The sequence below is a fragment of the Macaca thibetana genome, chromosome 19, assembly GCF_024542745.1.
Source record: "Macaca thibetana thibetana isolate TM-01 chromosome 19, ASM2454274v1, whole genome shotgun sequence".
NCBI classification, from domain to species: domain Eukaryota; kingdom Metazoa; phylum Chordata; class Mammalia; order Primates; family Cercopithecidae; genus Macaca; species Macaca thibetana.
The window spans coordinates 26,707,040-26,730,870 of NC_065596.1; the positions used below are offsets into that span (position 1 = coordinate 26,707,040).

General features: G+C 48.4%; 3 protein-coding genes across 3 annotated transcripts in view; all 3 read right to left on the reverse strand.

The window, feature by feature from the left end:
- The window catches only part of MYPOP (Myb related transcription factor, partner of profilin), a 31,580-nt gene extending 18,507 nt beyond the window's left edge, over positions 1 to 13,073 (reverse strand). Inside the window, exon 1 of the mRNA XM_050772246.1 lies at positions 13,070 to 13,073. The gene's annotated coding sequence lies outside the window, so the exon portion shown is untranslated. The remainder of the gene's footprint in view (positions 1 to 13,069) is intronic.
- SYMPK (symplekin scaffold protein) overlaps positions 1 to 23,831 on the reverse strand; it is a 278,017-nt gene that overhangs the window by 95,857 nt on the left and 158,329 nt on the right. The gene's annotated exons all lie outside the window — the stretch shown is intronic.
- Positions 5,223 to 6,862, reverse strand: NANOS2 (nanos C2HC-type zinc finger 2). The gene has a single exon (XM_050772348.1). It carries the CDS (start codon positions 6,695 to 6,697, stop codon positions 6,281 to 6,283), a length of 417 nt encoding a protein of 138 aa, XP_050628305.1. The 5' UTR covers positions 6,698 to 6,862; the 3' UTR covers positions 5,223 to 6,280.

Sequence of the window (23,831 nt, forward strand, 5' to 3'; positions counted from 1 at the left end):
CAGACTCCCTGGATGCCTCCCCGGAGCCCCAGTTTTCCTGTGGCTGTCATGACAAGGTACTGCAAACTGAGTGGTTTAAAACAAGGGAAACAGGCCAGGCGTGGTGGCTCACGCCTGTAATCCCAACACTTTGGGGCTGAGGTGGGAGGATCACTTGAAGCCAAGTGTTCGAGACCAGCTTGGGCAACAAAGCAAGACTCTTGTGTCTACAAAAAAAAAAAAAAAAAAAAAAGGAAAAAGAAAAAAAAATTAGCTAGGTAGGGTGAAGTGTGCCTGTAGTTGTAGCTACATAGGAGGCTGAGATGGGAGGATGGCTTGAGCCCAGGAGTTTGAGGCTGCAGTGAACCATGATCACACCACTGCACTCTAGCTTTGAGGACAGAGCAGAACCCTATCTGAAAAAAAAAAAAAGAGAAACACAAAACTTGACAACCACTATTTCTCTCTCTCTAGCTCTCTCCTGTCTCACTTTTCCAGGTGTAAAGCAGCCTCCACCACCAGCCCCATCATAATCCCTCTGAGTACCGGGGACACTGTCCCTGTTGCTCTCTGAACTGCTGTGCACTTTGGCAGACATCAATCTCTTTATTTATTTATTTATTTATTTACTATTTAATTAATTTATTTTTAGAGATGAAGTCTCGCTGTGTCGCCCAGGTTGGAGGGCAGTCACGTGATCTCGGCTCACTGCAACCTCTGCCACCCGGGTTAAAGCAATTCTCTTGTCTCAGCCTCCTGAGTAGCTGGGATTACAGGCATGCACCACCACACCGAGCTAATGTTTGTATTTTAGTAGAAATGGGGTTTCACCATATTGGCCAGGCTGGTCTCGAACTCCTGACCTCACGTGATCCACCCGCTTCAACCTCCCAAACTGCTGGGATTACAGGTGTGAAGTCAGTGCACCCTGCCAGTCTCTTTATTAAACTCTCCTCCTGGTTCAGCCTGTTGGTGTGAATTTGAAAGGGGTGCCCCTTCCTTCAGGTGGATGGAGTAGCAGGTAGAAAGATACCAGTCCTCACCTACCCTTGTGCTGGGCTGGGTACCCTTGTGCTGGGCTCTTGCCCTGCAGCAACACCACAGCTCTGGGCTTGGGACTTCTTTTTCATTTTCCCCACTGTCTGATTTAACTTGGGAGTCTTTGCTGGGCAAAGCTGTCTTTTTTTTTTTTTTTTTTTTTTAATAATTTCACTTTGTAGGCCAGGCTGGAGTGCAGTGGTGACATCTCAGCCCACTGTAACCTCATCCTCCCTGGTTCAAGCGATTTTTGTAGCTGGGATTACAGGCATGTGCCATCATGCCTGACTAATTTTTGTATTTTTAGTAGAGACAAGGTTTCACCACGTTGGCCAGGCTGGTCTCGAACTCCTGACCCCAAGCAGTCCTCTTGCCTCAGCCTCCCAAAGTGCTGAGATTACAGGTGGGAGCTCCATTTTTGGAAAAGAACCTTGTGGGAAGAGGTCTTTAACTGGGGTCTTTGGTTCCCTGTGTAACCACAGGGAACGAAAGAGCCCATGGCTGGGTTTCAGAGTCTAAAAACACACAATGAAGGTCAAGTTCTCAGTGGGGTATGCAGCATTCTGGACTCTCTGCCTGCACCATCTGCCTCTCTGATCTTAACTCAGCCAGATTTCTGCTTATTCTCAATCCCACATCAGGGCCTTTGAACCTGCTCTCCCATCTGCCTGGACAGCCCTTCCCCCAGATATTCTCCAGGTTTCCTCATTTCATTTGCACTCTGCTTAAATGTCACCTCCACCTGACCAGCCTGTATACAGCAGCCTCTCAGCTGGCCGTGGTGGCTCACCTCTGTTCTCCCAGCACTTTGGGAGGCCGAAGTGGGCAGATCACCTGAGGTCAGGTGTTCGAGACCAGCCTCGCTAATATGGTGAAACCCTGTCTCTACTAAAAACACAAAAATTAGCCAGGCATGGTGGTGTGCACCTTTAGTCCCAGCTACTCAAGAGGCTGAGGCACAAGAATTGCTTGAACCCGAGGTGGGAGGTTGCAGTGAGCTGAATGGCACCACTACACTCCAGCCTGGGTCTGTCTCAAAAACAAAACACACAAAAAACCCAGCCTCTCCTCTCAGTCTCCATTCCTGTACTCTGCCTTGCTTCTCTATAAAGGGAAGCACTTGACATTATAGATTTATGGGTTGGCAGTGCTCCCCCCTCCCACTAGCATGACAGCTCCATGGGAGCAGGGACCTTGTCTGTTTTGCTCACCCCTGTACCCTTAATGCCTAGAATAGTGCCTTGCCCCGCGGTGGCTCATGCCTGTAATCCCAGCACTTTGGGAGGCTGAAACGGGTGGGTCACCTGAGGTCAGGAGTTCGAGACCAGCCCGGCCAACATGGCAAAATCCCATCTCTGCTAAAAATAACACAAATTAGCTGGATGTGGTGATGTGCACGTGTAATGCTAGAGACTTGGGAGGCTGAGGCAGGAATCGCTTGAACCCAGGGGGTGGAGGTTGTAATCGCTTGAACCCAGCGGGTGGAGGTTGTAATCGTTTGAACCCAGGGGGTGGAGGTTGCAGTGAGCTGAGATCATGCCATTGCACTCCACCCTGGGCAACAAGAGTGAAACTCCGTCTCAAAAAACAAAAGAAAAAGTGTCTTGCCTGAAGTAGGTGCTCAATAAACATTTGTGGAAGAATGAGGTAGAAGAACCCTGATGTTACATGCAACGTTTCCTGCATGTGTGCATTTCCTGGGGTGGGGACTGTACTTTTCTTTTTTCTATTATATTAATTAATTAATTAATTAATTTTTTGAGACAGAATCTTGCTCTGTCTCCCAGGCTGGAGGGCAGTGGTGCGATCTCAGCTCACTGCAACTGGGTCAAGCAATTCTCCTGCCTCAGCCTCCGAGTAGCTGGAATTACAGGCACCTGCCGCCACGCCCAGCTAATATTTTTTCTTTTTCTTTTTTTTTTTTTTTTTGAGACAGAGTCTTGCTCTGTCACCCAGGCTGGAGTGCAGTGCTGCAATCTTGGTTCACTGTAACTTCTGCTCCCGAGTTCAAGCAATTCTCCTGCCTTAGCTTCCTGAGTAGCTGGGATTACAGGCACGCACTACTATGCCCGGCTAATTTTTGCATTTTTAGTAGAGATGGGGTTTCACCATGTTGGCCAGGCTGGACTCGAACTCCTTACCTCAGGTGATCCGCCCACCTTGTCCTCCCAAAGTGCTGGGACTACAGGCTTGAGCCACCGTGTCAGGCCTAATTTTTGTATTTTTAATAGAGATGAGGTGACCAAGTAGCTGGGACTACAAGTGCACGCCACCACACCCGGCTAATTTTTGCATTTTTAATGGAGACAGGGTGACTAAGTAGCTGGTACTACAGGCATGCACCGCCACATCTGGCTGATTTTTGTTTTAGTAGAGATAGGGTTTCACCATGTTGGCCAGGCTGGCCTCAAATTCCTGACCTCAGGTGATCTGCCCACCTTGGCCTCCCAAACTGCTGAGATTACAAGCATAAGCCACCACACCCAGCATATTTATTTATTTTTAATTTAATTTTATTTTTTGAAACAGGGTCTCACTTTGTCACCATGACTGGAGTGCAGCATCAAGGTCATATCTCATTGCAGTTTCTAACTCCTGGGCTCAAGTGATCCTCCCGCCTCAGCCTCCCTAGTAGCTGGGACTACAGGCCCATGCCAGCATGCCTGACTATTGCTTTGCATTTTTTGTAGAAACGGGGTCTCACTATATTGGCCAGGCTAGTCTCAAATTCTTGGTCTCAAGTGATTCTCCCACCTCCGCCTCTCCAAGTGTTGAGATTACAAGCGTGAGCCACCATGCAGGGCAGGGACCACAGTTTTCAACACCTCTCCAATGGGTTCTGGGAACTCAAAAAGTTTAAGGACTATCAAAAAGCCGGTCCTGGAAGATCCCGGGAGTTCACAGGGCCAGAGAAACCCATAGACATGACATGAAAAGGGAATGAGGATCAAGGCGGAGGCACTGGAGGAATTTGAGAGCCAGTTCACAGGTTGGCGGATGTATCGGGTGCAGGCTGGGAGGGGAACCCAAAGCCCCTTCCTGTCCCGCCTCCAGCTTCCCTGCGTGTTGGGTCTGGCCAATGCAGCTACCTGCTCCTTCCCGCAGCCGCTGAGGACAAAGCCAGATGAGCGGATGGAGACAGAGGCTGGACGCAGTGGCTCACGTTGTAATCCTAGCACTTTGGGAGGCCGAGAAGGGCGGATCACCTGAGGTCAGGAGTTCGAGACCAGCCTGGCCAACATGGTGAAGCCCAATCTCTACTAAAACACACACACACACACACACATATATATATATATCTATATAATTAGCCAGTGTGGTGAGGCACTCTGGAGCTTGAGGCAGGAGAATCGCTTGAACCCAGGAGGCAGAGGTTACAATGAGCCAATACAGGGCCACGGCACTCCAGCTTGGGCGACAGAGAGAGACTCCATCACAAACAAACAAAAAAGGCCCGGTGCAGTGGCTCACGCTTGCAATCCCAGCACTTTTAAGAGATCGAGGTGGGCGGATCACCTGAGGTCAGGAGTTCGAGTCCAGCCTGGCCAAAATGGTGAAACTCCATCTCTACTAACAATACAAAAAAAAAAAAAAACAAAACAAAACCTGGGCGCGGTGGTGGGCACCTGTGATCCCAGCTACTTGGGAAGCTGAGGCAGGAGAATCGCTTGAACCCGGGAACTGGAGGATGCAGTGAGCCAAGACTGCACCGTTGGCGCTCCAGCCTGGGCAACAAGAACGAAACTCCATCTCAATAAAGAAAAAACAAAAACCAAAAATAAAAATTACCTGGGTGTGGTGGTGCGCACCTGTAGTCCCGGCTACTCCGTCGCCCCGTCTCTACTAAAAATACAAAAATGGCCGGGTGTGGTGATGCATGTCTTTATTCCCAGCTACTCGGGAGGCTGAAGCAGGAGAATCGCTTGAACCCGAGAGGCGGAAGTTGTAGTGAGCCGAGATTGCGTCATTGCACTCCAGCCTGGGTGACAAGAGCAAAACTCCGTATCAAAAAAAAAAAAAAAAAAAAAAAAAAGTTAGCCAGGCCTCGTGGGGCGCACCTGTAGTCCCAGCTACTGGAGGGGCTGAGGGAGGATAATCACTTGAACCCGGGCAGGGAGCCGAGATCGCACCACTGCACTCCAGCCTGGGCGACAGAGCAAGACCTTGTCTCACAGACAAACCAAAGACGGAAACAGATACAGCCATTTCAAAGACGACTGAAAAACCTTTTTATTCACCAGAGCTCAATACTCAGGGTCCCAGCCCTGTGCCAAAAACTGAACAACTTAAAATCTGACTGGGGTCCTTCTTTTCTTTGCCCCTAAAATAAAAGCTAGGCCGTTGCCTTTCCCATCCGGGTACTCAAACCCCTGTCTTATCAGCGGTTCCTCGACTTAAAAGTTGGAGGATGAAAAATACAGGAGGAAAAAAAAATATTCTTTAGTCAACTATCACGATTTGGGGGGTCGGATGGGAGGTAGTGGAAAGATGTGCTTCTTGCTGGGAAAAAGGACCCATGGGTGATTTGGGGATGGGGGCACGTGCCGAGTGCAATGGGCTGAACAAGGGGAAGAACAACCAGGGGGCATTGAAAGGTGTCAGCTCACCCCATGACTCTCCATCCGCAGGTGAGCCTATGAAGACACCGTGCCCTCCAGTGACACGGTGCTCTCCAGCGTCCCACTCAGCTCCTGACGGATGGGTGCTGAGGTCAGGGAAGGAATGAACCGGTGTGGTCCACGATGACACCGTGGTTCTACAGAAGGGTGAAGGTGGAGAAGGCTGGTGTTAAGTGGACATCCCATCTTGAAGTTCTCGGGTTGGCACTTCTCAGCCAGCCTTCTTCAGTGTCTCCTAAGGGCTGGCTTGGGACAGCACCGTGGAATCCTGGAGGTTCAAAAATCCAAGAACTCCACAAGGAACGGAGAAGTTGAAGGGGCAGGGCTCCTGTCACCAGCAGGCCCCACGAGAACAAAAGATCCATGAACCGGGGCCCAGAGAGCGCTACAAGGCCATGCAGGAAGGGTTCCCGCGCACCAAGGACCCTGGGACGCCCACAGGCCAGAGCTCCCAGAGCTGACAGGTCCAAGGGGGCGGGGCTGGCCTGGCTCCCAGGAGTCTCCACTGTTTCAGGATCCAGCCAAGGTGGAGTTCTGGGGGCCAGAAATTCCAAAGGGCTGGGTGACTGGAGGAGAGAGTTTAGGGACTTGGGTGGGACAGACCAGGAGGGTCAGGGGTGCGGGTGGTGGACATCTCACGGTCCTCAGCGCTTGACCCTGCGTCCGGCCGAGTTGCGCCCGCTGCGGCGGTAGAGGGACTGCTGGCCACCGTTGAGCGGGCAGTACTTGAGCGTGTGGGCCTGGTCACCGGTGGCACCGCACACGGGACACACGTAGTGCCTCAGGATGGGACACACCACCACGCCGTCTGGTGTCTTCAGCTGGTGTGAGGAGTAGACGTGGCGGGACTCCCCGTTGTGCTTGCAGAAGTTGCACAGGGTGCCCAGGCCCCCGTTGGCCCCTGACCCTCCCAGCCCCTGATCCTGCCCCAACGGGGGCCCAGGACTTGGCTCCTCAGTCTCTTGGGTCTCCAGCCTTTGTCCCCGATTCGCGATCAGCGCCCACACCACTTGGCTCAGGTTGAAATAGTCCTTCCACATGTCAAAGGGTGGCAGCTGCATGGCACCAAAACAGGGGTGGTGGGCCACTGGAGAGGGGCTGGGGCTGGGGGCCCATAGGCAAGGGCAGCAGGCGTTTCCCAGAGCAGAAGGGAGCTGCACCCCCTTTTATAATGCCCAGAGACTCTTCTAAGCAAAGGTGGAGCTTAGGATTTAAAGGGCCCACTCCCTGCCCATAACCCCCATCTGACTTTAATTCTTCACAGAGATCTGGAAGGAGATCATTCCCCTGGTCTCTGGTCCCTGCTCTGCTGCCAAGGTGCTCTGTGTCCTCTGGGAAGACAGTTCCACTCTCTGTGCCTCAGTTTCCCTATCTGTTCAAAGAAAGCCCATGTCTGCAAATATCCCCCACCCCTAGGCTGGAGGGGCTACACCCTTCCTAGACTTCAGAGTTACTGCTGATCATCATAGCAACCAGGCTGGGCGCGGTGCCTCACACCTGCACTCTGGGCACTTTGGGAGGCTGAGGCAGGAGGATCGCTTGAGCCCAAGACCTCTAGACCAGCGTGGGCAAAATAGCGAGACCTTGTCTCTGCAAAAATAAACAGACAAAAATAATAATAACAACATGACCTGATTTATTTTATTTATTTACTTGAGACAGTGTCTCGCTATGTCGCCCAGGCTGGAGTGCAATGGCGTGATCTCTGCTCACTGCAACTTCAAGCGATTCTTCTGGCTCAGCCTCCTGAGTAACTGGGATTACAGGCGCCCACCACCAAGCCCGGCTAATTTTTTTGTATTTTTAGTAGAGACAGGGTTTCACCATATTGGCCAGGCTGGTCTGGAACTCCTGACCTCAGGTGATCCACTTGTCTCTGCCTCCCAAAGCGATGGGATTACAGGCGTGAGCCACTGCGCCAGGACTATTATTTTCATTTTACAGAGAAAGATATGAAGCTTGGAGAGGTTAAGGAATGTATCCAAGGTCACACAGCAGGGAAATGGCAGAGTCGGGTTTCATACTCACTCTGGGAACTGGGAATTGAGGTTAGAAGTGGCAGAGGACCTTGGCACAAGACGATTTCACTTAGAATGCCCCCTCTTGGGCTGGGCATGCTGGCTCACGCCTGTAATCCTAATACTTTGGGAGGCTGAGGCTAGAGAATCACTTGAAGCCAGGAGTTTGAGACTAGCCTGGGTAACATAGTGAGACCCTGTCTCTACACATAATAAAAAATCAGCTGGGCATGGTGGCATGTGCCTGTAATCCCAGCTAGTGAGGAGGCTGAGGCAGGAGGATCACTTGAGCCCAGGAGGTTGAGGCTTCAGTGAGCCATGATTGTGCCATTGCACTCCAGCCTGGGCTACAGAGTGGACCCTGTCTCTTTTTTTGTTTTGGAGATGGAGTCTTGCTCTGTCACCCAGGCTGGAGTGCAGTGGCACAATCTCGGCTCACTGCAATCTCCGCCTCCTGGGTTCAAGTGATTCTCCTGCCCCAGCCTCACAAGTAGCTGGGATTACAGGTGCACAGCACCACACCTGTTTAATTTTTTGTATTAGTAGAGATGGGATTTTGACATGTTGGCCAGGCTGGTGTGGAACTCCTGACCTCAGGTGATCCACCTGCCTCGGCCTCCCAAAGTGTTGGGATTACAGGCGTGAGCCACTGCACCTGGCCAACCCTGTCTCTTAAACAAACAAACAAACAAACAAAACCCTCTCTTGGCCCTATTCTTGTCTTAAATCCTTCCCGGCCTTTGGAAGCAGCAAAAGCCTTGTCTCCCACCCACCGCACCTACAGGGGTTCTTCTTCCACCCACGGTCTTCATGGACCACCTTGATATTCAACACATAGTTATTGAGGCTCCATGTTGGGTGCTGGAAATTCAGCAGTGACCAAGGCTACCTTATGCTTGCTGCATGAACAAGGTCAGGAGAGCAACCAGTAAATGAGAAACCACTAGACTGTAAAGACCTGCTGACCTGTGAACCGGGTGTTCTGAGAGTGGCTGGCTCAGGGATGGGACTTGGAAGCTGAGACTACTAAGAAGAATCTTCCAGGAAGGGGAACACAAGATACGGAAACTGTGGCTGGGCACGGTGGCTCATGCCTGTAATCCCAGCACTTTGAGAGGCCGAGGTGGGTGGGTCACCTGAGGTCAGGAGTTCGAGACCAACCTGGCCAAGATGGTGAAATCCCCATCTCTACTAAAAATACAAAAATTAGCAGGCTGGGCACAGTGGCTCAAGTCTGTAATCCCAGCACTTTGGGAGGCTGAGGCGGGTGGATCACAAGGTCAGGAGGTTGAGACCAGCCTGGGCAACATGGCGAAACCCCATCTTTACTAAAAATACAGAAATTAGCTGGCGTGGTGGCGGCTTAGTAGCTGTAATCCCAGCTACTCAGGAGGCTGAGGCAAGAGAATCGCTTGAACCTGGGAGGCGGAGGTTGCAGTGAGCTGAGATCGTGCCATTGCACTCCAGCCTGCGTGACAAGAGCAAGACTCCATCTCAAAAAAAAAAAATAAGGCCGGGCGCGGTGGCTCAAGCCTGTAATCCCAGCACTCTGGGAGGCCGAGGCGGGCGGATCACGAGGTCAGGAGATCGAGACCATCCTGGCTAACACGGTGAAACCCCGTCTCTACTAAAAAAAATACAAAAAACTAGCCGGGCGAGGTGGCGGGCGCCTGTAGTCCCAGCTATTCGGGAGGCTGAGGCAGGAGAATGGCGTAAACCCGGGAGGCGGAGCTTGCAGTGAGCTGAGATCTGGCCACTGCACTCCAGCCCGGGCGACAGAGCGAGACTCCGTCTCAAAAAAAAAAAAAAATAAATAAAAATAAAAATAAAAATAAAAATAAAATAAAATAAAATAAAATTGGCTGGGCACAGTGGTGGGTGCCTGTAGTCCCAGCTACTTGGGAGGCTGAGGCAGGAGAATTGCCTGAACCCAGAAGGCGGAGGTTGCAGTGAGTCGAGTTAGGGCCACTGCACTCCAGCCAGCGTGGCAGAGTAAGACTCCATCTCAAAAAAAAAAAAAAAAAAAAAAGACATCCTGAAATCTGGGAACAGCAAGGGGGCTGGAGTGGCTAGAATGGAGTGAAGGTTCCAAGATGAAGCCAGCATGGTTTGCAGGGGCTGGACACCCTCAGACTCTGCAATCTCCCTTAGGGTATGTTTTGGAATTGGTGAGGGCGTTTTTTGAGTTTGTCACAGTGATTGGGGGTGTGGCTGGATTTAGTGGGTGGGGACCAGGGATGGCAGATATCTCAGCAGTTCGCACCACCAAGACCTGTTCTGGGCCCCACTTACCTTTCCAGTGTCCCACTGAACACCCATCTAGGTAGGAAAACCCATTTATAATTATCCGAATTCAGAGCCTAGCTATGTTTTATATATAAGCACTAGGTGCTTTTTGCGATATTTCAAGATAACACTCATTTTTCCTGGAATGCAACCACTGTGTTCATTCTGGTCTTCAAGCTCTTGGTTTTTCTGAGAACTTTATTCAGTTATTCACCAATTCTAGAAGCCACAACACTCAAGGCAATGCTGCTTGTGGTATCTGTCCCCAAACAACATACCATTTGTTTGTATCTCATTCATGGTGAATTTACACAGAGAGGCTAGTGTCTGCCCCGCTCAGATGATTTTTGGAGTGTCCATACCTGAGCATTCATATACTTAAATAAACATTATTTTATTATAAATTACTGTCTTTTTATTTTCCTTTTATATTTTAGCTAGGACACGATATGCATTTTTGAAAATAAAATTTGTGGCTGGGCGCAGTGGCTCACGCTTGTAATCCCAGCACTCTGGGAGGCCGAGGCAGGTGGATCACTTGAGGTCAGGAGTTCCAGACCAGCCTGGCCAACATGGCAAAACCCTGTTTCTACTAAAAATACAAAAATGAGCCGGGCATGGTGGCATGCATCTGTAATCCCAGCTACTTGGGAGACTAAGGCAGGAGAATTGTTTGAACTCAGGAGATGGAGGTTGCAGTGAGCTGAGATAGCACCACTGCACTCCAGCCTGGGCGACAGAGCAAGACTCCGTGTCAGGAAAAGAAAATAATAAAATAAAATACAATTTGTATGTTGGTGGGCTATATTACCTATGAGTTTAATGTTCAAAGTCCTAAAGGGGCATTTCAAAATGTTATCTATATTGTTGGGGGTCATTTCTTGGCCCCATCCATTGTCCCAAATTCCCATGCCTGTGACCCCAGCACTTTGGGAGGCTGAGGCAGGAGGGTCACTTGAGCCCAGAAGGTTGAAACCAGTGTGGGCAGCATAGTAAGACCTAGTCTCTACAAAAAGTACAAAAAAGTTAACTGGTGATGCATGCCTGCAGTCCCAGCTACTAAGGAGGCTGAGGCAGGAGGATTGCTTGAAACCAGGAGGCTGAGAGACTTCAGTGAACTGTGTTGGTGACACTGAACTCCAGCCTGGGTGAGGGAGTGAGACCTCATCTCAAAAAAAAAAAAAAAAAAAGATCATCTATGATAATGAAGACACAATTGAGGCAATAATCATAGGCAGACTCATTACTGAGCATCTTTAGGCTGGCACCATGCTCAGGGCCCGACCTGTGTCATCTCTAAATCCTCCCAGATCCTGTCAGAGTCCGTTAATAGTCCTGTTTTACAGACGAGCAAAAGGAGACTCAGAGGGGCTCAGGAACTTGTCCAAAGTCATATGGACAGTAAGTGTTAATCTGGGCTGGCTTGGTGGCTCACACCTGTGATCCCAGCATTTTGGGAGGCCCAGACAGGCAGATCACTTGTGGCCAAGAGTTAAGAGACCAGCCTGGCCAACATGGTGAAATCCGGTCTCTACTAAAAACACAAAAATTATCCAGGCACAGTGGCATGTGCCTGTAATCCAAGGTACTTGGGAGAGTGAGGCAAGAGAATCGCTTGAACCCAGGAGGTGGAGGTTGCAGTGAGCCCAGATCGCACCACTGGACTCCAACCTCGGTAACAGAGCAAGACTCTGTCTCAAAAAAATAAATTAAAAATAAAAATAATGTTTAAAAAATTGTTACTCTGGATCTGAAACCCAAGACTGCTTGACCTCGAGCTCAGACATCCTCCCACCCTCTGTGAAGGAGCAGGCAAGCCCGCTGTGAGCCAAGAGCCTGCCTAAGACCCCAAGGGAAAGCAGCAGACCCTGGGGGTCTTGCAGGTATAGAGACAGATGGAGGTGGGAAGCCAGGAAGGATGGGCGTATTTGAGCCAGGTAGCTAGCTATTCAGACACAGAGCAGATGAGACCTGTCAGCCATGGACAGACGTACTCGAGAGCAGAAGAGACCGTGGTCTGCAGAATGGAAGAACAAGGCTCCCCGGGAGGCACCATGATGGGCACGGGGGTCCCTGTGCTGAGTGCTTTCTGCAAATCACAGCCTTGACCTTCCTCGCAGGAGGTGTGAGTTCCCTGTTTGTGCAGGGCCTGGACCCAGTAACCCAGTGACAGTGGTTACAGCTGTGACATCTGCGGGGTGTCTGAGAATGATGTCAGGAGAGGCCGATCCGAGGCTCCATGACTCCCCTTAACAATTGCACCTATTGTTTGGAGAATCCCAGATACTGCTGGCTTGGGAGTGTTTTTTATTTTTTATTTTTTTCCCCCTTATTATTTTCTCCCTGATTGTTTTCTTCTAGGATTCTGTTATTTGGGCCACGGATGCTTTCCACCCCCCACTCCAATTTTATTGGATGAGTTGATTGAAAATATCGCTTATCCTTCTTCAGACGAAGCCCTCTTACCCTGGTGTGGTTGCTGCTATGAGTTAAGGGAACGGGAGATGATACTGACTAGAAATTAATCAGCCCCGGTGTTTACTACGCCCTAACCTCCGCCCCCACCCCAAGGCCACGACCACTGTCTGCTAACCTGACGCCAAGGTGCCCTGTTTATTTGTGAGTTTCCGTCTCCGCCTGATGCCTGGCAGAAAATAGCTCTTGCTGGAGGTCCAGAGATGTGTGGGGAGGGGCAAGAGTTAAAAACCCCGATAAAGTGTGGGGAGAAACACATAAATGGGCCGCAGTGACTCCCAGAGAGACCAAGGGACCCGCTCATGCGGGGACCAAGACGGGAGATGAAGACCAGGGGGAGAGAGACCCCGAGGGCCAGCGAGGTCACCATCATCATCATTGTCCTCATGGTCTCTACTGCGTGCTTGCCTATGCCATCTCATTAAGTCCCCAGACAGCCTTGTCAAGTATCTTGTAATATTCTCATTTCACAGAACAGGAAACAGGCTTGGAGGTGACATCTCTCATGGATGTGATTCAGTTAGGCTGGACTCAAATCAAGATCTGGGGCTGGGTGTGGTGGCTCACCCCTGTAATCTCAGCACTTTGGGAGAACGAAACAGGAGGGTCGCCTGAGCCCAGGAGTTTAAGGCCAGCCTGGGCAATATAGTGAGACCCCCATATCTAAAAAAAAAATAAAAAATTAGCTGGATGTGGAGGCATGCCTATAGTTTGAGCTACCCAGAAGGCTAAAGTGGGAGGATTGCTTGAGCCCAGTATGTCAGGTAGTGACTGTGTCACTACACTCCATCTGGGCAGGCAGAGCAAGATCCTGTCTCTTAAAAAAAAAAAGTGTATATATTTGTTAAAATTATATATTGTATATATTTATATAGTTATATATAAGTTAATATATATGCTATACTTATAGAATTAGAATCATGATTTATATATATTCTATTTTTATATATTATACATAATATATAACACTATTAATATAGTAATTATATATATATTTTTTTTTGAGACGGAGTCTCGCTGTGTTGCCCCAGCTGGAGGGCAGTGACGCGATCTCGGCTCACTGCAAGCTCCACCTCCCGGGTTCAAGCGATTTTCCTGCCTCAGCCTCCCAAGTAGCTAGGACTACAGACGCCCGCCACCACGCCTGGCTAATTTTTTGTATTTTTAGTAGAGACGGGGTTTCACCGTGTTAGCCAGGATGGTCTTAATCTTCTGACCTCGTGATCCGCCTGCCTCGGCCTCGCAAAGTGCTGAGATTACAGATGTGAGCCACCGCGCCTGGCCAATAGTACATAAATATGTTTGCATTTACAACATACTGTATATCAACACTGATGATTAATAATATATTAATATATTTATAATATATAAATATGTTATATATAATATAAAAGGTATATATGTACTTAGGTAAAATGTGATATATTTTTATAGCATATATATCTTTTTTTTTTTTTTTTTTTTTTTTTTGAGACGGAGTCTCACGCTGTTGCCCAGGCTGGAGTGCAGTGGCGCGATCTCGGCTCACTGCAAGCTCCGCCTCCCGGGTTCCCGCCATTCTCCTGCCTCAGCCTCCCGAGTAGCTGGGACTACAGGCGCCCGCCACCGCGCCTGGCTAATTTTTTGTATTTTTAGTAGAGACGGGGTTTCACTGTGGTCTCGATCTCCTGACCTTGTGATCCACCCGCCTCGGCCTCCCAAAGTGCTGGGATTACAGGCTTGAGCCACCGCGCCCGGCCAGCATATATATCTTATATGTATATTTATATGTCATATATTTATATATCTTATATATCATATATATTTTATATATATCTATAAATTTAAAAATATATTTATGCTTTATACATTTATATATTTGTATATAAATATATTTATCAATATTAAGACATGTACCTTTAGTATTAAAATATAAATGCACTTATTAATATTTATATTATATATAAATGTTTATATTTATTCATATATTTCTATATAAATGTGTATCTTATATATTTATGTTATATTTATATATTTTATATATTTATATTTCATATATAATGTACAAATGTATATTTATATATTTTATATAAATATTTTATATATAAATATACATTATATATAATATATAAATAATATATAATATACATTTATATATAAAATATAATAGTTATATACATAATATAACAATATAATACATTTATATGTTTATATTTTATCAAATATGAATATGATAATGTATATAAAAATTATATATATAATTGGGCACCGTGGCTCATGTGTGTAATCCCAGCACTTTGGGAGGCTGAGGCGGGCAGATCACCTGAAGTCAGGAGTTTGAGACCAACCTGGCTAATATGTTGAAAGCCTGTCTCTACTAAAAATACAAAAATTAGCCGGGCGTGGTGGTGTGCACCCGTAGTCCCAGCTACTCAAGAGGCTGAGGCATGAGAATCTCTTGAACCTGGGAGGTGGAGGTTACAGTGAGCCAAGTTCTCACCACTGTACTCCAGCCTGGGCAACAGAGTGAGACTCCCTCTCAAAAAAAAAAGAGAATTAAAAACATTTTATATGTAATTATATAAAAATTAATAGTTATATACATATATAATATGTGTTATGTATATTTTTCAGGTCGGGCTATGTGCTATAGAGAAAGAAAAAGGGAGTAGTGGTCAGGAGTGGCCTTTTGAAAGAGGTACTATTTGAGAAGGGTCTTCAAGGATGTGGAGGAGGGAGCCTTTTCAATATGTGGAGAAGTGCGACCCAGACAGAGGGAGTAGCCAGCGCAAAGGCCCTGAGGTTGGACCATGACTGGGTGTTCGGGGAGGCCAGTGTGGCTCGGGTGGATTGAGAGGGAGAATGGGAGGGGGTGGTCGAGAATGCAGGACCCGGTGGGCCACGGTAAGGACGCTGGGTTGTGCTTTGAGTGAGGTGGGAGTGATGAGCGGGTCTGAGCAGCAGCAGGGAATGCTTTGACTGAAGATCCTGCAAGTTTTCTCTAACTGCCCTGTTGGGGGACAGACAGTGGGAGTTGAGGGCAGAAGCTGAGGGCCCTGTGAGGTCAAGGCGAGAGGTGATGGTGGCTGGACTAGAGGGAAGGCAGAGAGAAAGTGTCGAGGAGTGGCTGGGTGTTGATTACTGCATAGCAGCAGAATGAGACTTCTAAAATATAAATCAGATCGTGTCACTCCTCTTGCTTAAAACTTACTCTGATTCTCTATTATTCTCAGACTAAAGTCCCAAAACATTACTGTGACCTACAGGCCCCTAGGTGATATGCGTCCCCTCTTCCCACCTTCCCTGGGATCTCTATGATCTCATTTTCCATTGCATTTGGCTCCAGTTGCTCACTCCTCTGTAGCCACTCAGGTGTCATTTCTCTCTCTCTCTCTTTTTTTTTTTTTTTGAGACAGAGTCTCTTCCTGTCTCCCAGGCTGGAGTGCGGTGGCATGATCTCTGCTCACTGCAACCTCTGCCTCCCGGGTTCAAGTGATTCTCCTGCCTCAGCCTCCGGAGTAGCTGGGATTACAGATGCCTGCCACCACGCCCAGCTAATTTTTGTATTTTTAGTAGAGATGGGGTTTCACCATGTTGGCCAGGCTGGTCTTGAACTCGTGACCTCACATGATCCACCCGCCTCACCTCCCAGAGTGCTGGGACCAAAGACGTGAGCCGCCATGTTTTTTAAAATATTTGCCTAAAAATATTTTAAAAAATATTTGCTATATCATGGACTGAATTGTGTCTCCCCAAATTCATATGTTGAAGCCCTGACACCTAGGACCTTATAATGTGACTATATTTGGATATAGGACCATTATTTTGTATTTATTTATTATTATTATTATTATTTTTTTTTTGTAGAGACAAGGTCTCACTATATTGCCCAGGCTGGTCTTGAACTCCTGGACTCAAGTGATCTACTGGCCTTGGCCTCCTAAAGTTCTGGGATTACAGGTGTCAGCCACCGCATCTGGAGACAGGGCCTTTAAGGAGGTAATTTAAAAGGAGGCTGGGCCAGGCTTGGTGGCTCACGCCTGTAATCCCAGCACTTTGGGAGGCCGAGACGGGCAGATCATGAGGTCAGGAGTTCGACACCAGCTTAGCCAATATGGTGAAACTCGTCTCTACTAAAAATACAACATTGGCCGGGCATGGTGGCCCACACCTGTAGTCTCAGCTACTTGGGAGGCTGAGGTAGGAGAATCACTTGAACCCGGGAGGCGGAGATTGCAGTGAGCTAAGATCGTGACACTGAGCCAGCCTGAGTGACAGAGCGAGACTCCTTCTCAAAAAAATAAAAATAATAAATAAAAGGAGGTTGTTAGGGTGGACTCTAATCCAGCCTGACTAGTGTCCTTATAAGAAGAGGGGATTGATGATGGCTCATGCCTGTAATCCCAGCACTTTGGGAGGCCGAGGCAGATAATCAGGAGATCCAGACCATCCTGGCTAACACGGTGAAACCCCGTCTCTACTAAAAATACAAAAATTAGCCGAGCATGGTGGCGGGTGCCTGTAGTCCCAGCTACTCTGGAGGCTGAGGCAGGAGAATGGCGTGAACCTGGGAGGCAGAGCTTGCAGTGAGCAGATATCGCGCCACTGCACTCCAGCCTGGGTGACAGAGCGAGACTCCGTCTCAAAACAAACAAACAAGCAAAAAAAGAAGAGGGGATTGAGGTATACGAAGAGACACTAGACACTGTGTGCACAGAGGAAAAGCCATGTGAGGACCCAGAGAGAAGGCAGCGATTTGCCAAGGAGAGAGGCCTCTGAAGAAACCAAACCTGTTGACACCTTGATCTTGAACTTCTAGCCTCCAAAATTGTGAGAAAATAAATCTCTCGTTTAAGTCACCCAGTTTGTGGTATCTTATGGCAGCCTTAGCAAACTAATACAATGTACGTTCTTTTTTTTGCAAGGTATAAAATTCTATATTATTCCTTCTTTCCCTGTGTACATAACATATTTAAAAATATATAAAGTTCTACATTAGAAGTTCTGTTTATTCAGCACATCGAATATTTCATTTTACATTCCTGATTTCTACTGGTGCTGTTGGGAAGTCACCACTTAGCCTAACAACCCTCTATTTCCTCCTGTGGTCGCTTTAAATTTTTTTTTTTTTTTTTTTTGAGACAGAGTCTCGCTCTGTCACCCAGGCTGGAGTACAGTGGCCTGATTTCGGCTCACTGCAACCTCCACCTCCCGGGTTCAAGCAATTCTCCTGCCTCAGTCTCCCGAGTAGCTGGGATTACAGGAGACCACCACCTGTTGGGCTCCTGTAATCCCACATGTTGGCCAGGCTGGTCTCGAATTCCTGACCTCAGGTGATCTGCCTGCCTTGGCCTCCCAGTGTCCTGGGATTACAGGCGTGTTTGAAATCTGCTGGCCTCCTCAAGTTGTGATCTAGTGTCTTTCATCAGTTCCGGAAAAATTTCAACTACTCTCTCTTCAGATCTGATCTCTGTCTCTTTCTCTCTCTCCTTGTAGGATTGCAAATTTTTGTGCTATGAGCCACCGTGCCCGGCCTTAGTTCTACGCAATATAATTTATTTCCCAAGAAAAGATACTGGAACTTTTTTTTTTTTGAAATGGAGTCTTGCTGTGTCGCCAGGCTGGAGTGCAGCGGTGCGATCCCAGCTCACCGCAATCTCCACCTCCCGGGTTCAAGTGATTCTTATGTCTCAGCCTCCTGAGTAGCTGGGATTACAGGCACGTGCCACCACGCCCATCTAATTTTTGTATTTTTAGTAGAGATGGGGTTTCACCATGTTGACCAGGCTGGTCTCAAACTCCTGACCTCAGGTGATCCACCTGTCTCGGCCTCCCAAAGTGCTGGGATTACAGGGGTGGAACCATTGTGCCCCGCTGATACTGAACATTTTCATTACCCCAAATGTATTAGACCACTTTATTATTTATTATATTTATTGCTATAAAGAAATACTTGAGGCCAGGCCGGGCGCGGTGGCTCAAGCCTGTAATCCCAGCACTTTGGGAGGCCGAGGCGGGTGGATCACGAGGTCAGGAGTTCGAGACCAGCCTGACCAACATGGTGAAACCCCATCTCTACTAAAAATACAAAAATTAGCCAGGTGTGATGGCAGGTGCCTGTAAACCCAGCTACTCGGGAGGCTGAGGCAGGAGAATTGCTTGAACTTGGGAGGCGGAGGTTGCAGTGAGCTGAGATCATGCCATTGCACTCCAGTCTGGGTGACAGAGAGAGACTCCATCTAAAAAAAAAAAAAGGCCGGGCGCGGTGGCTCAAGCCTGTAATCCCCGCACTTTGGGAGGCCGAGACGGGCGGATCACGAGGTCAGGAGATCGAGACCATCCTGGCTAACACGGTGAAACCCCGTCTCTACTAAAAATACAAAAAACTAGCCGGGCGAGGTGGCGGGCGCCTGTAGTCCCAGCTACTCAGGAGGCTGAGGCAGGAGAATGGCGTAAACCTGGGAGGTGGAGCTTGCAGTGAGCTGAGATCCGGCCACTGCACTCCAACCTGGGCGACAGAGCGAGACTCCGTCTCAAAAAAAAAAAAAAAAAAAAAAAAAAAAAGAAAATACCTGAGCCAAGTGTGACTGTAATCCTAGAAATTTGGGAGGCCAAGGCGAACTGATTGCTTAAACCCAGGAGTTCAAGACCAGCCTGGGTAATAGGGAGAGACCTTGTCTCTACAAAAGATACAAAAAAATTAGCTAGATGTGGTGGCACACTCCTGTGATCCCATCTACTCAGGAAGCTGAGGCAGGAGGATCGTTTGAACCCAGGAGGTGAAGGTTGTAGTGAGCCGTGATTGTGCCACTGCACTCCAGCCTGGGTGACAGGGTGAGACACTGTCTCAAAAAAAAAAAAAGAAAAAAGAAAAGAAAAGAAATACCTGAGGCTGGTAATGTATAACAAAAGAACTCACAGTTCTGCAGGACCCGGGGGAGGTGCAACTCAACCTCATCTCAGGAGAACTCACTGTCACGAGGACAGCACCAAGCCATGAGAGATCCACCCTCATGACTCAGGCCCCTCCCACCAGGCCCCACCTCCACTGACGATTACGTTTCAATGTGAGATTTGGCAGGGACATAGATTCAAACGATATCACCATGGATCACTCATGTGATCCTTCTATTACCACAGCCACTTCCCTCCTGGCCCCTACTTCATCCCCAGCACTACTCTATTAACCATTTCGATAATTGTGTCATTTTCAAGAATGTTGGTTTGACTGTGTCCCTACCCAAATCTCATCATATGGTTTGGCTGTGTCCCCACCCAAATCTCATCTTTTTTTTTTTTTTTTTTTTTTTTGCGAGACAGAATCTCACCCTGTGATGCCCAGACTGGAGTGCAGTGGTGCGATCTCAGCTCATTGCAAACTCTGCCTCCCAGGTTCAAGTGATTCTCTCACCTCAGCCTCCCAAGAAGCTGGAATTACAGGTGCATGTGCCACCATGCCTGGCTAATTTTTTTTCTTTTTTTTTTTGAGATGGAGTTTCACCCTTATTGCCCAGGTTAGAGTGCAGTGGTGAGATCTTGGCTTACCACAACCTCTGCCTCCTGAGTTCAAGCGATTCTCCTGCCTCAGCCTCCTGAGTAGCTGGGATTACAGGCATGTGCCACCACTCCCAGGTAATTTTGTATTTTTAGTAGAGATAGGGTTTCTCTATGTTGGTCAGGCTGGTCTCGCACTCCCGACCTCAGGTGATCCACCCACCTCAGCCTCCCAAAGTGCTGGGATTACAGGTGTGAACCACCGCACCTGACCCATGCTTCACTAATTTTTTTGTATTTTTTGGTAGAGTTGGGATTTCACCAAGTTGGCCACCAAGTTGAACTCTTGACCTCAAGTGATCAGCCCATCTTTGGCCTCTCAAAGTACTGGGATTACAGGCATGAGCCCCAGATCTCATCTTGAATTGTAATCTCCATAATCCCCACGCGTGGAGGATGGGAGGTAATTGAATCACAGGGGCAGTTTCCCCTGTGCTGTTCTCGTAATAGTGAGTGACTTCCCACAAGATCTGATGGTTTTCTAAGCGTCTGGCATTTCCCCTGCTCCTCCCTCCTGAGGCCTTGTGAAGAAGGTAGTTGCTTCCCCTTCACCTTCTGCTATGATTGTAAGTTTCCTGAGGCCCCTTAGCTATGTTTCCTGTTAAGCCTGAGGAACTGTGAGTTGACTAAACCTCTTTCCTTTGTAATTACCCAGTCTCGGGTAGTTTTCTTTTTGGCAGTGTGAGCACAGACTAATGAACTACAGAAATAGAATAATACAGTATGCAACCTTTTGGGATTGGCTTTTTTCAACACCATAGTTCTCTGGAAATTCATCCAAGCTGTTGGAGGTACCAACCCTTCTTTCCTTTATTATTGCTAAGTAGTATTGCATAGCGTGAATGTACCACAGGCTGTTTGTTTGTTTGAGGTAGAGTCTCCTGTCACCCAGGCTGGAGTGCAGTGGTGTGATAATGGCTCACTGCAGCTTCAACCTCCCGGGCTCCAGCAATCTTCCCACCTCAGCCTCCTGAGTTGTTGGGACTACAGGTGTGTGCCCCTATGCTCAGCTAATTTTTGTATTTTTTGTAGCGACGGGGTCTCTACAGCGTCTTGCTATGCTGCCCAGGCTGTTCTCGAACGGCTAGGCTTCAGTGATTCTCCTGTGTCCTGGGGCTCCCAAAGTGTTCGATGACAGGTGTGAACCACCCACCGTGATGGCCACTCATCTTTCTTTACAATTACACACATAAATTTGACACCCTGATAGCATCCTGCCCCTGAGCTTACTGCTGGGTAACTTCCATTCACCCCTGCAGACCTATTTTTGCCCTTCTCTTCCCAGTGCTCTCTGTCCTGAGTGCTGACCTGTACAGATCGCATCAGCAGGATCTGGGCTTTCTAGGGTTTCAGCCAATGCTCACCACCCCGTGAAATGGGAGGGAGAGGGGAGAGAAATAGAAGCAGACAGGGAGGGCCTCCAGGAACTGTAGGAATCTAATCAACTTGAGCAATCACTTTTTTTTTCCCCCTCAGGCAGAATCTTGCTCTGTCACCCATGCTGGAGTGCAGTGGCACGATCTTGGCTCACTGCAACCTCTGCCTCCCGGGTTTTCAAGTGATTCTCCTGCTTCAGCCTCCCGAGTAGCTGGGATTACAGGTGCCTGCCACCACACCCAGCTGATTTTCGTATTTGTAGTAGAGACGGGGTTTCACCAGTAGAGACCACCACCCGGCTGGTCTCAAACTCCTGGCCTTAAGTGATCCGCCTGCCTTGGCCTCCCAAAGTGCTAGGATTACAGGTGTAAGCCACCGTGCCCAGCCTTCTCCTCTCCTCTCCTCGCCTCTCCCCTCCTCTTTTCTTTTCTTTTCTCTTTTCTTTTCTTGATGGAGTCTCACTCTGTCTCCCAGGCTGGAGTGCAGTGGCATGACCTCGGCTCACTGCAACTTTCGCCTCCCGGATTCAAGCGATTCTCTTGCCTCAGCATCTAGAGTAGCTGGGATTACAGGCACCTGCCACCACACCCAGCCAATTTTCATATTTGTAGTAGAGACAGGGTTTCACCATGTTGGCCAGGCTGGTCTCGAACTCCTGACCTCAAATGATCCACCCACTTCAGCCTCCCAAGGTGCTGGGAAGGGGTGAACCACCACACTCGGCCTAACTGAATTTTTAATAGAGACAGGATCTTGCTACATTGCCCAGGCTGGTCTCAAGCTCCTTGATTGAAACATTCTCCTTCCTTGGCCTCCCAAAGTGTTGGGGTTACAAGCATGATCGTCGCGCCTGGCTTTTTTTTTTTTTTTTTTTTTTTAAGAACAAGCCAGGTGTTCTGCTGGTTCCCCTTCACTAAAAAACAAACAAACAAGCCAGGTGGGCTGGGTGTGTTCTGGGATGACCGCTTGAGCCCAAGAGTTGGAGACAAGCCTGGGCAACCTAGTGAGATCCTATCTCTACAAAAAATAAAAAATACTTTGGGAGGCCGAGATGGGCGGATCACGAGGTCAGGAGATCGAGACCATCCTGGCTAACACGGTGAAACCCCGTCTCTACTAAAAAATACAAAAAAAAAAAAAAACAAAAACAAAAAAACTAGCCGGGTGTGGCGGCGGGTACCTGTAGTTCCAGCTACTCGAGAGGCTGAGGCAGAAGAATGGCATGAACCGGGGAGGCGGAGTTTGCAGTGAGCCAAGATCACACCACTGCACTCCAGCCTGCGACAGAGCGAGACTCTATCTCAAAAATAAAAAACGTAAACAAAAACAAACCAAAACAGAACAAAAAAACAACTCTGGTGAGTTACTTGACCTCAGCTCTGCCAAGAAAGGTGGGCAAAGCTGAGCCTGTCACTGTTGGATAAGGTGAGTACCCCAGGCTTGGTGGGGGAGGGAGTGGATTGGGGTCCCACAACTGGGAAGCAGGTATAGGGAGAGGATCATTCAGTTGGGGTGTGTGTCTTCCTGTGCACAATGTACCTTCGTTGCTTTTAAAAAATTACTATTATTATTCTTTTGAGATGGAGTCTCACTCTATTGCCCAGGCTAGAGTGCAGTGGCTTGATCTCAGCTCACTGCAACCTCCACTTCCTGGGTTCAAGCGATTCTCCTGCCTCAGCCTCTTGAATAGCTGGGACTACAGGCGTGCATCACCGTGCCCAGCTAATTTTTGTAATTTTAATAGAGATGGGATTTCACCGTGTTAGCCAAGCTGGTCTTGAACAGGATCCTGACCTCAGGTGATCTTCCTGCCTTGGCCTCCCAAAGTGTTGGGATTACAGGCATGAGCCACCCTGCTTGGCCAAAAATTACTATGTTTTTAGTATTCTGTGTCACTGAGCCATACTTTGTTACTCATTTCCTTGTGCCTGCTCCTGGGGTCTGTGGGAGTATCAGTCTTAAATCAGAGCATAGATTCAGGAGGGAAGTGGCCCAGGTCTCAGTAGCTATGTGACTTTGGGGAAGTTACTTAGTGTCTCTATGCCATGCCTGTAAAATGGAAATAATCACAGTTTCAATTTCATAGGGCACTATGAGAATTCAAGGAAATGGTGAACATTACGTGGCAGGCAGGTATTACTAATAACCACCAGTAGGGTGGTGAGGTCCAGTATATGTGGTGGGGGGCTCACTAAGGGCAGCCTATAGGGTTTGGTGTCAGCACTGCAGTGTGTTTGCTATGAGAGATTCCGTCAGCTTCACTGTACGTCCATTGAGTGTTTGTTGTTGTTTCTGTTTGCTTTAAGAAACAGGGTCTCAAGCCTGTAATCCCAGCACTTTGGGAGGCCGAGACGGGCGGATCACGAGGTCAGGAGATCGAGACCATCCTGGCTAACACGGTGAAACCCCGTCTCTACTAAAAAGTACAAAAAACTAGCCGGGCGAGGTGGCGAGCGCCTGTAGTCCCAGCTACTCGGGATGCTGAGCCAGGAGAATGTCGTAAACC

Bases quoted from the DNA above. Each gene is read 5' to 3' on its own strand.
- NANOS2 (XM_050772348.1), bottom strand. From the start codon at position 6,697: ATGCAGCTGCCACCCTTTGACATGTGGAAGGACTATTTCAACCTGAGC.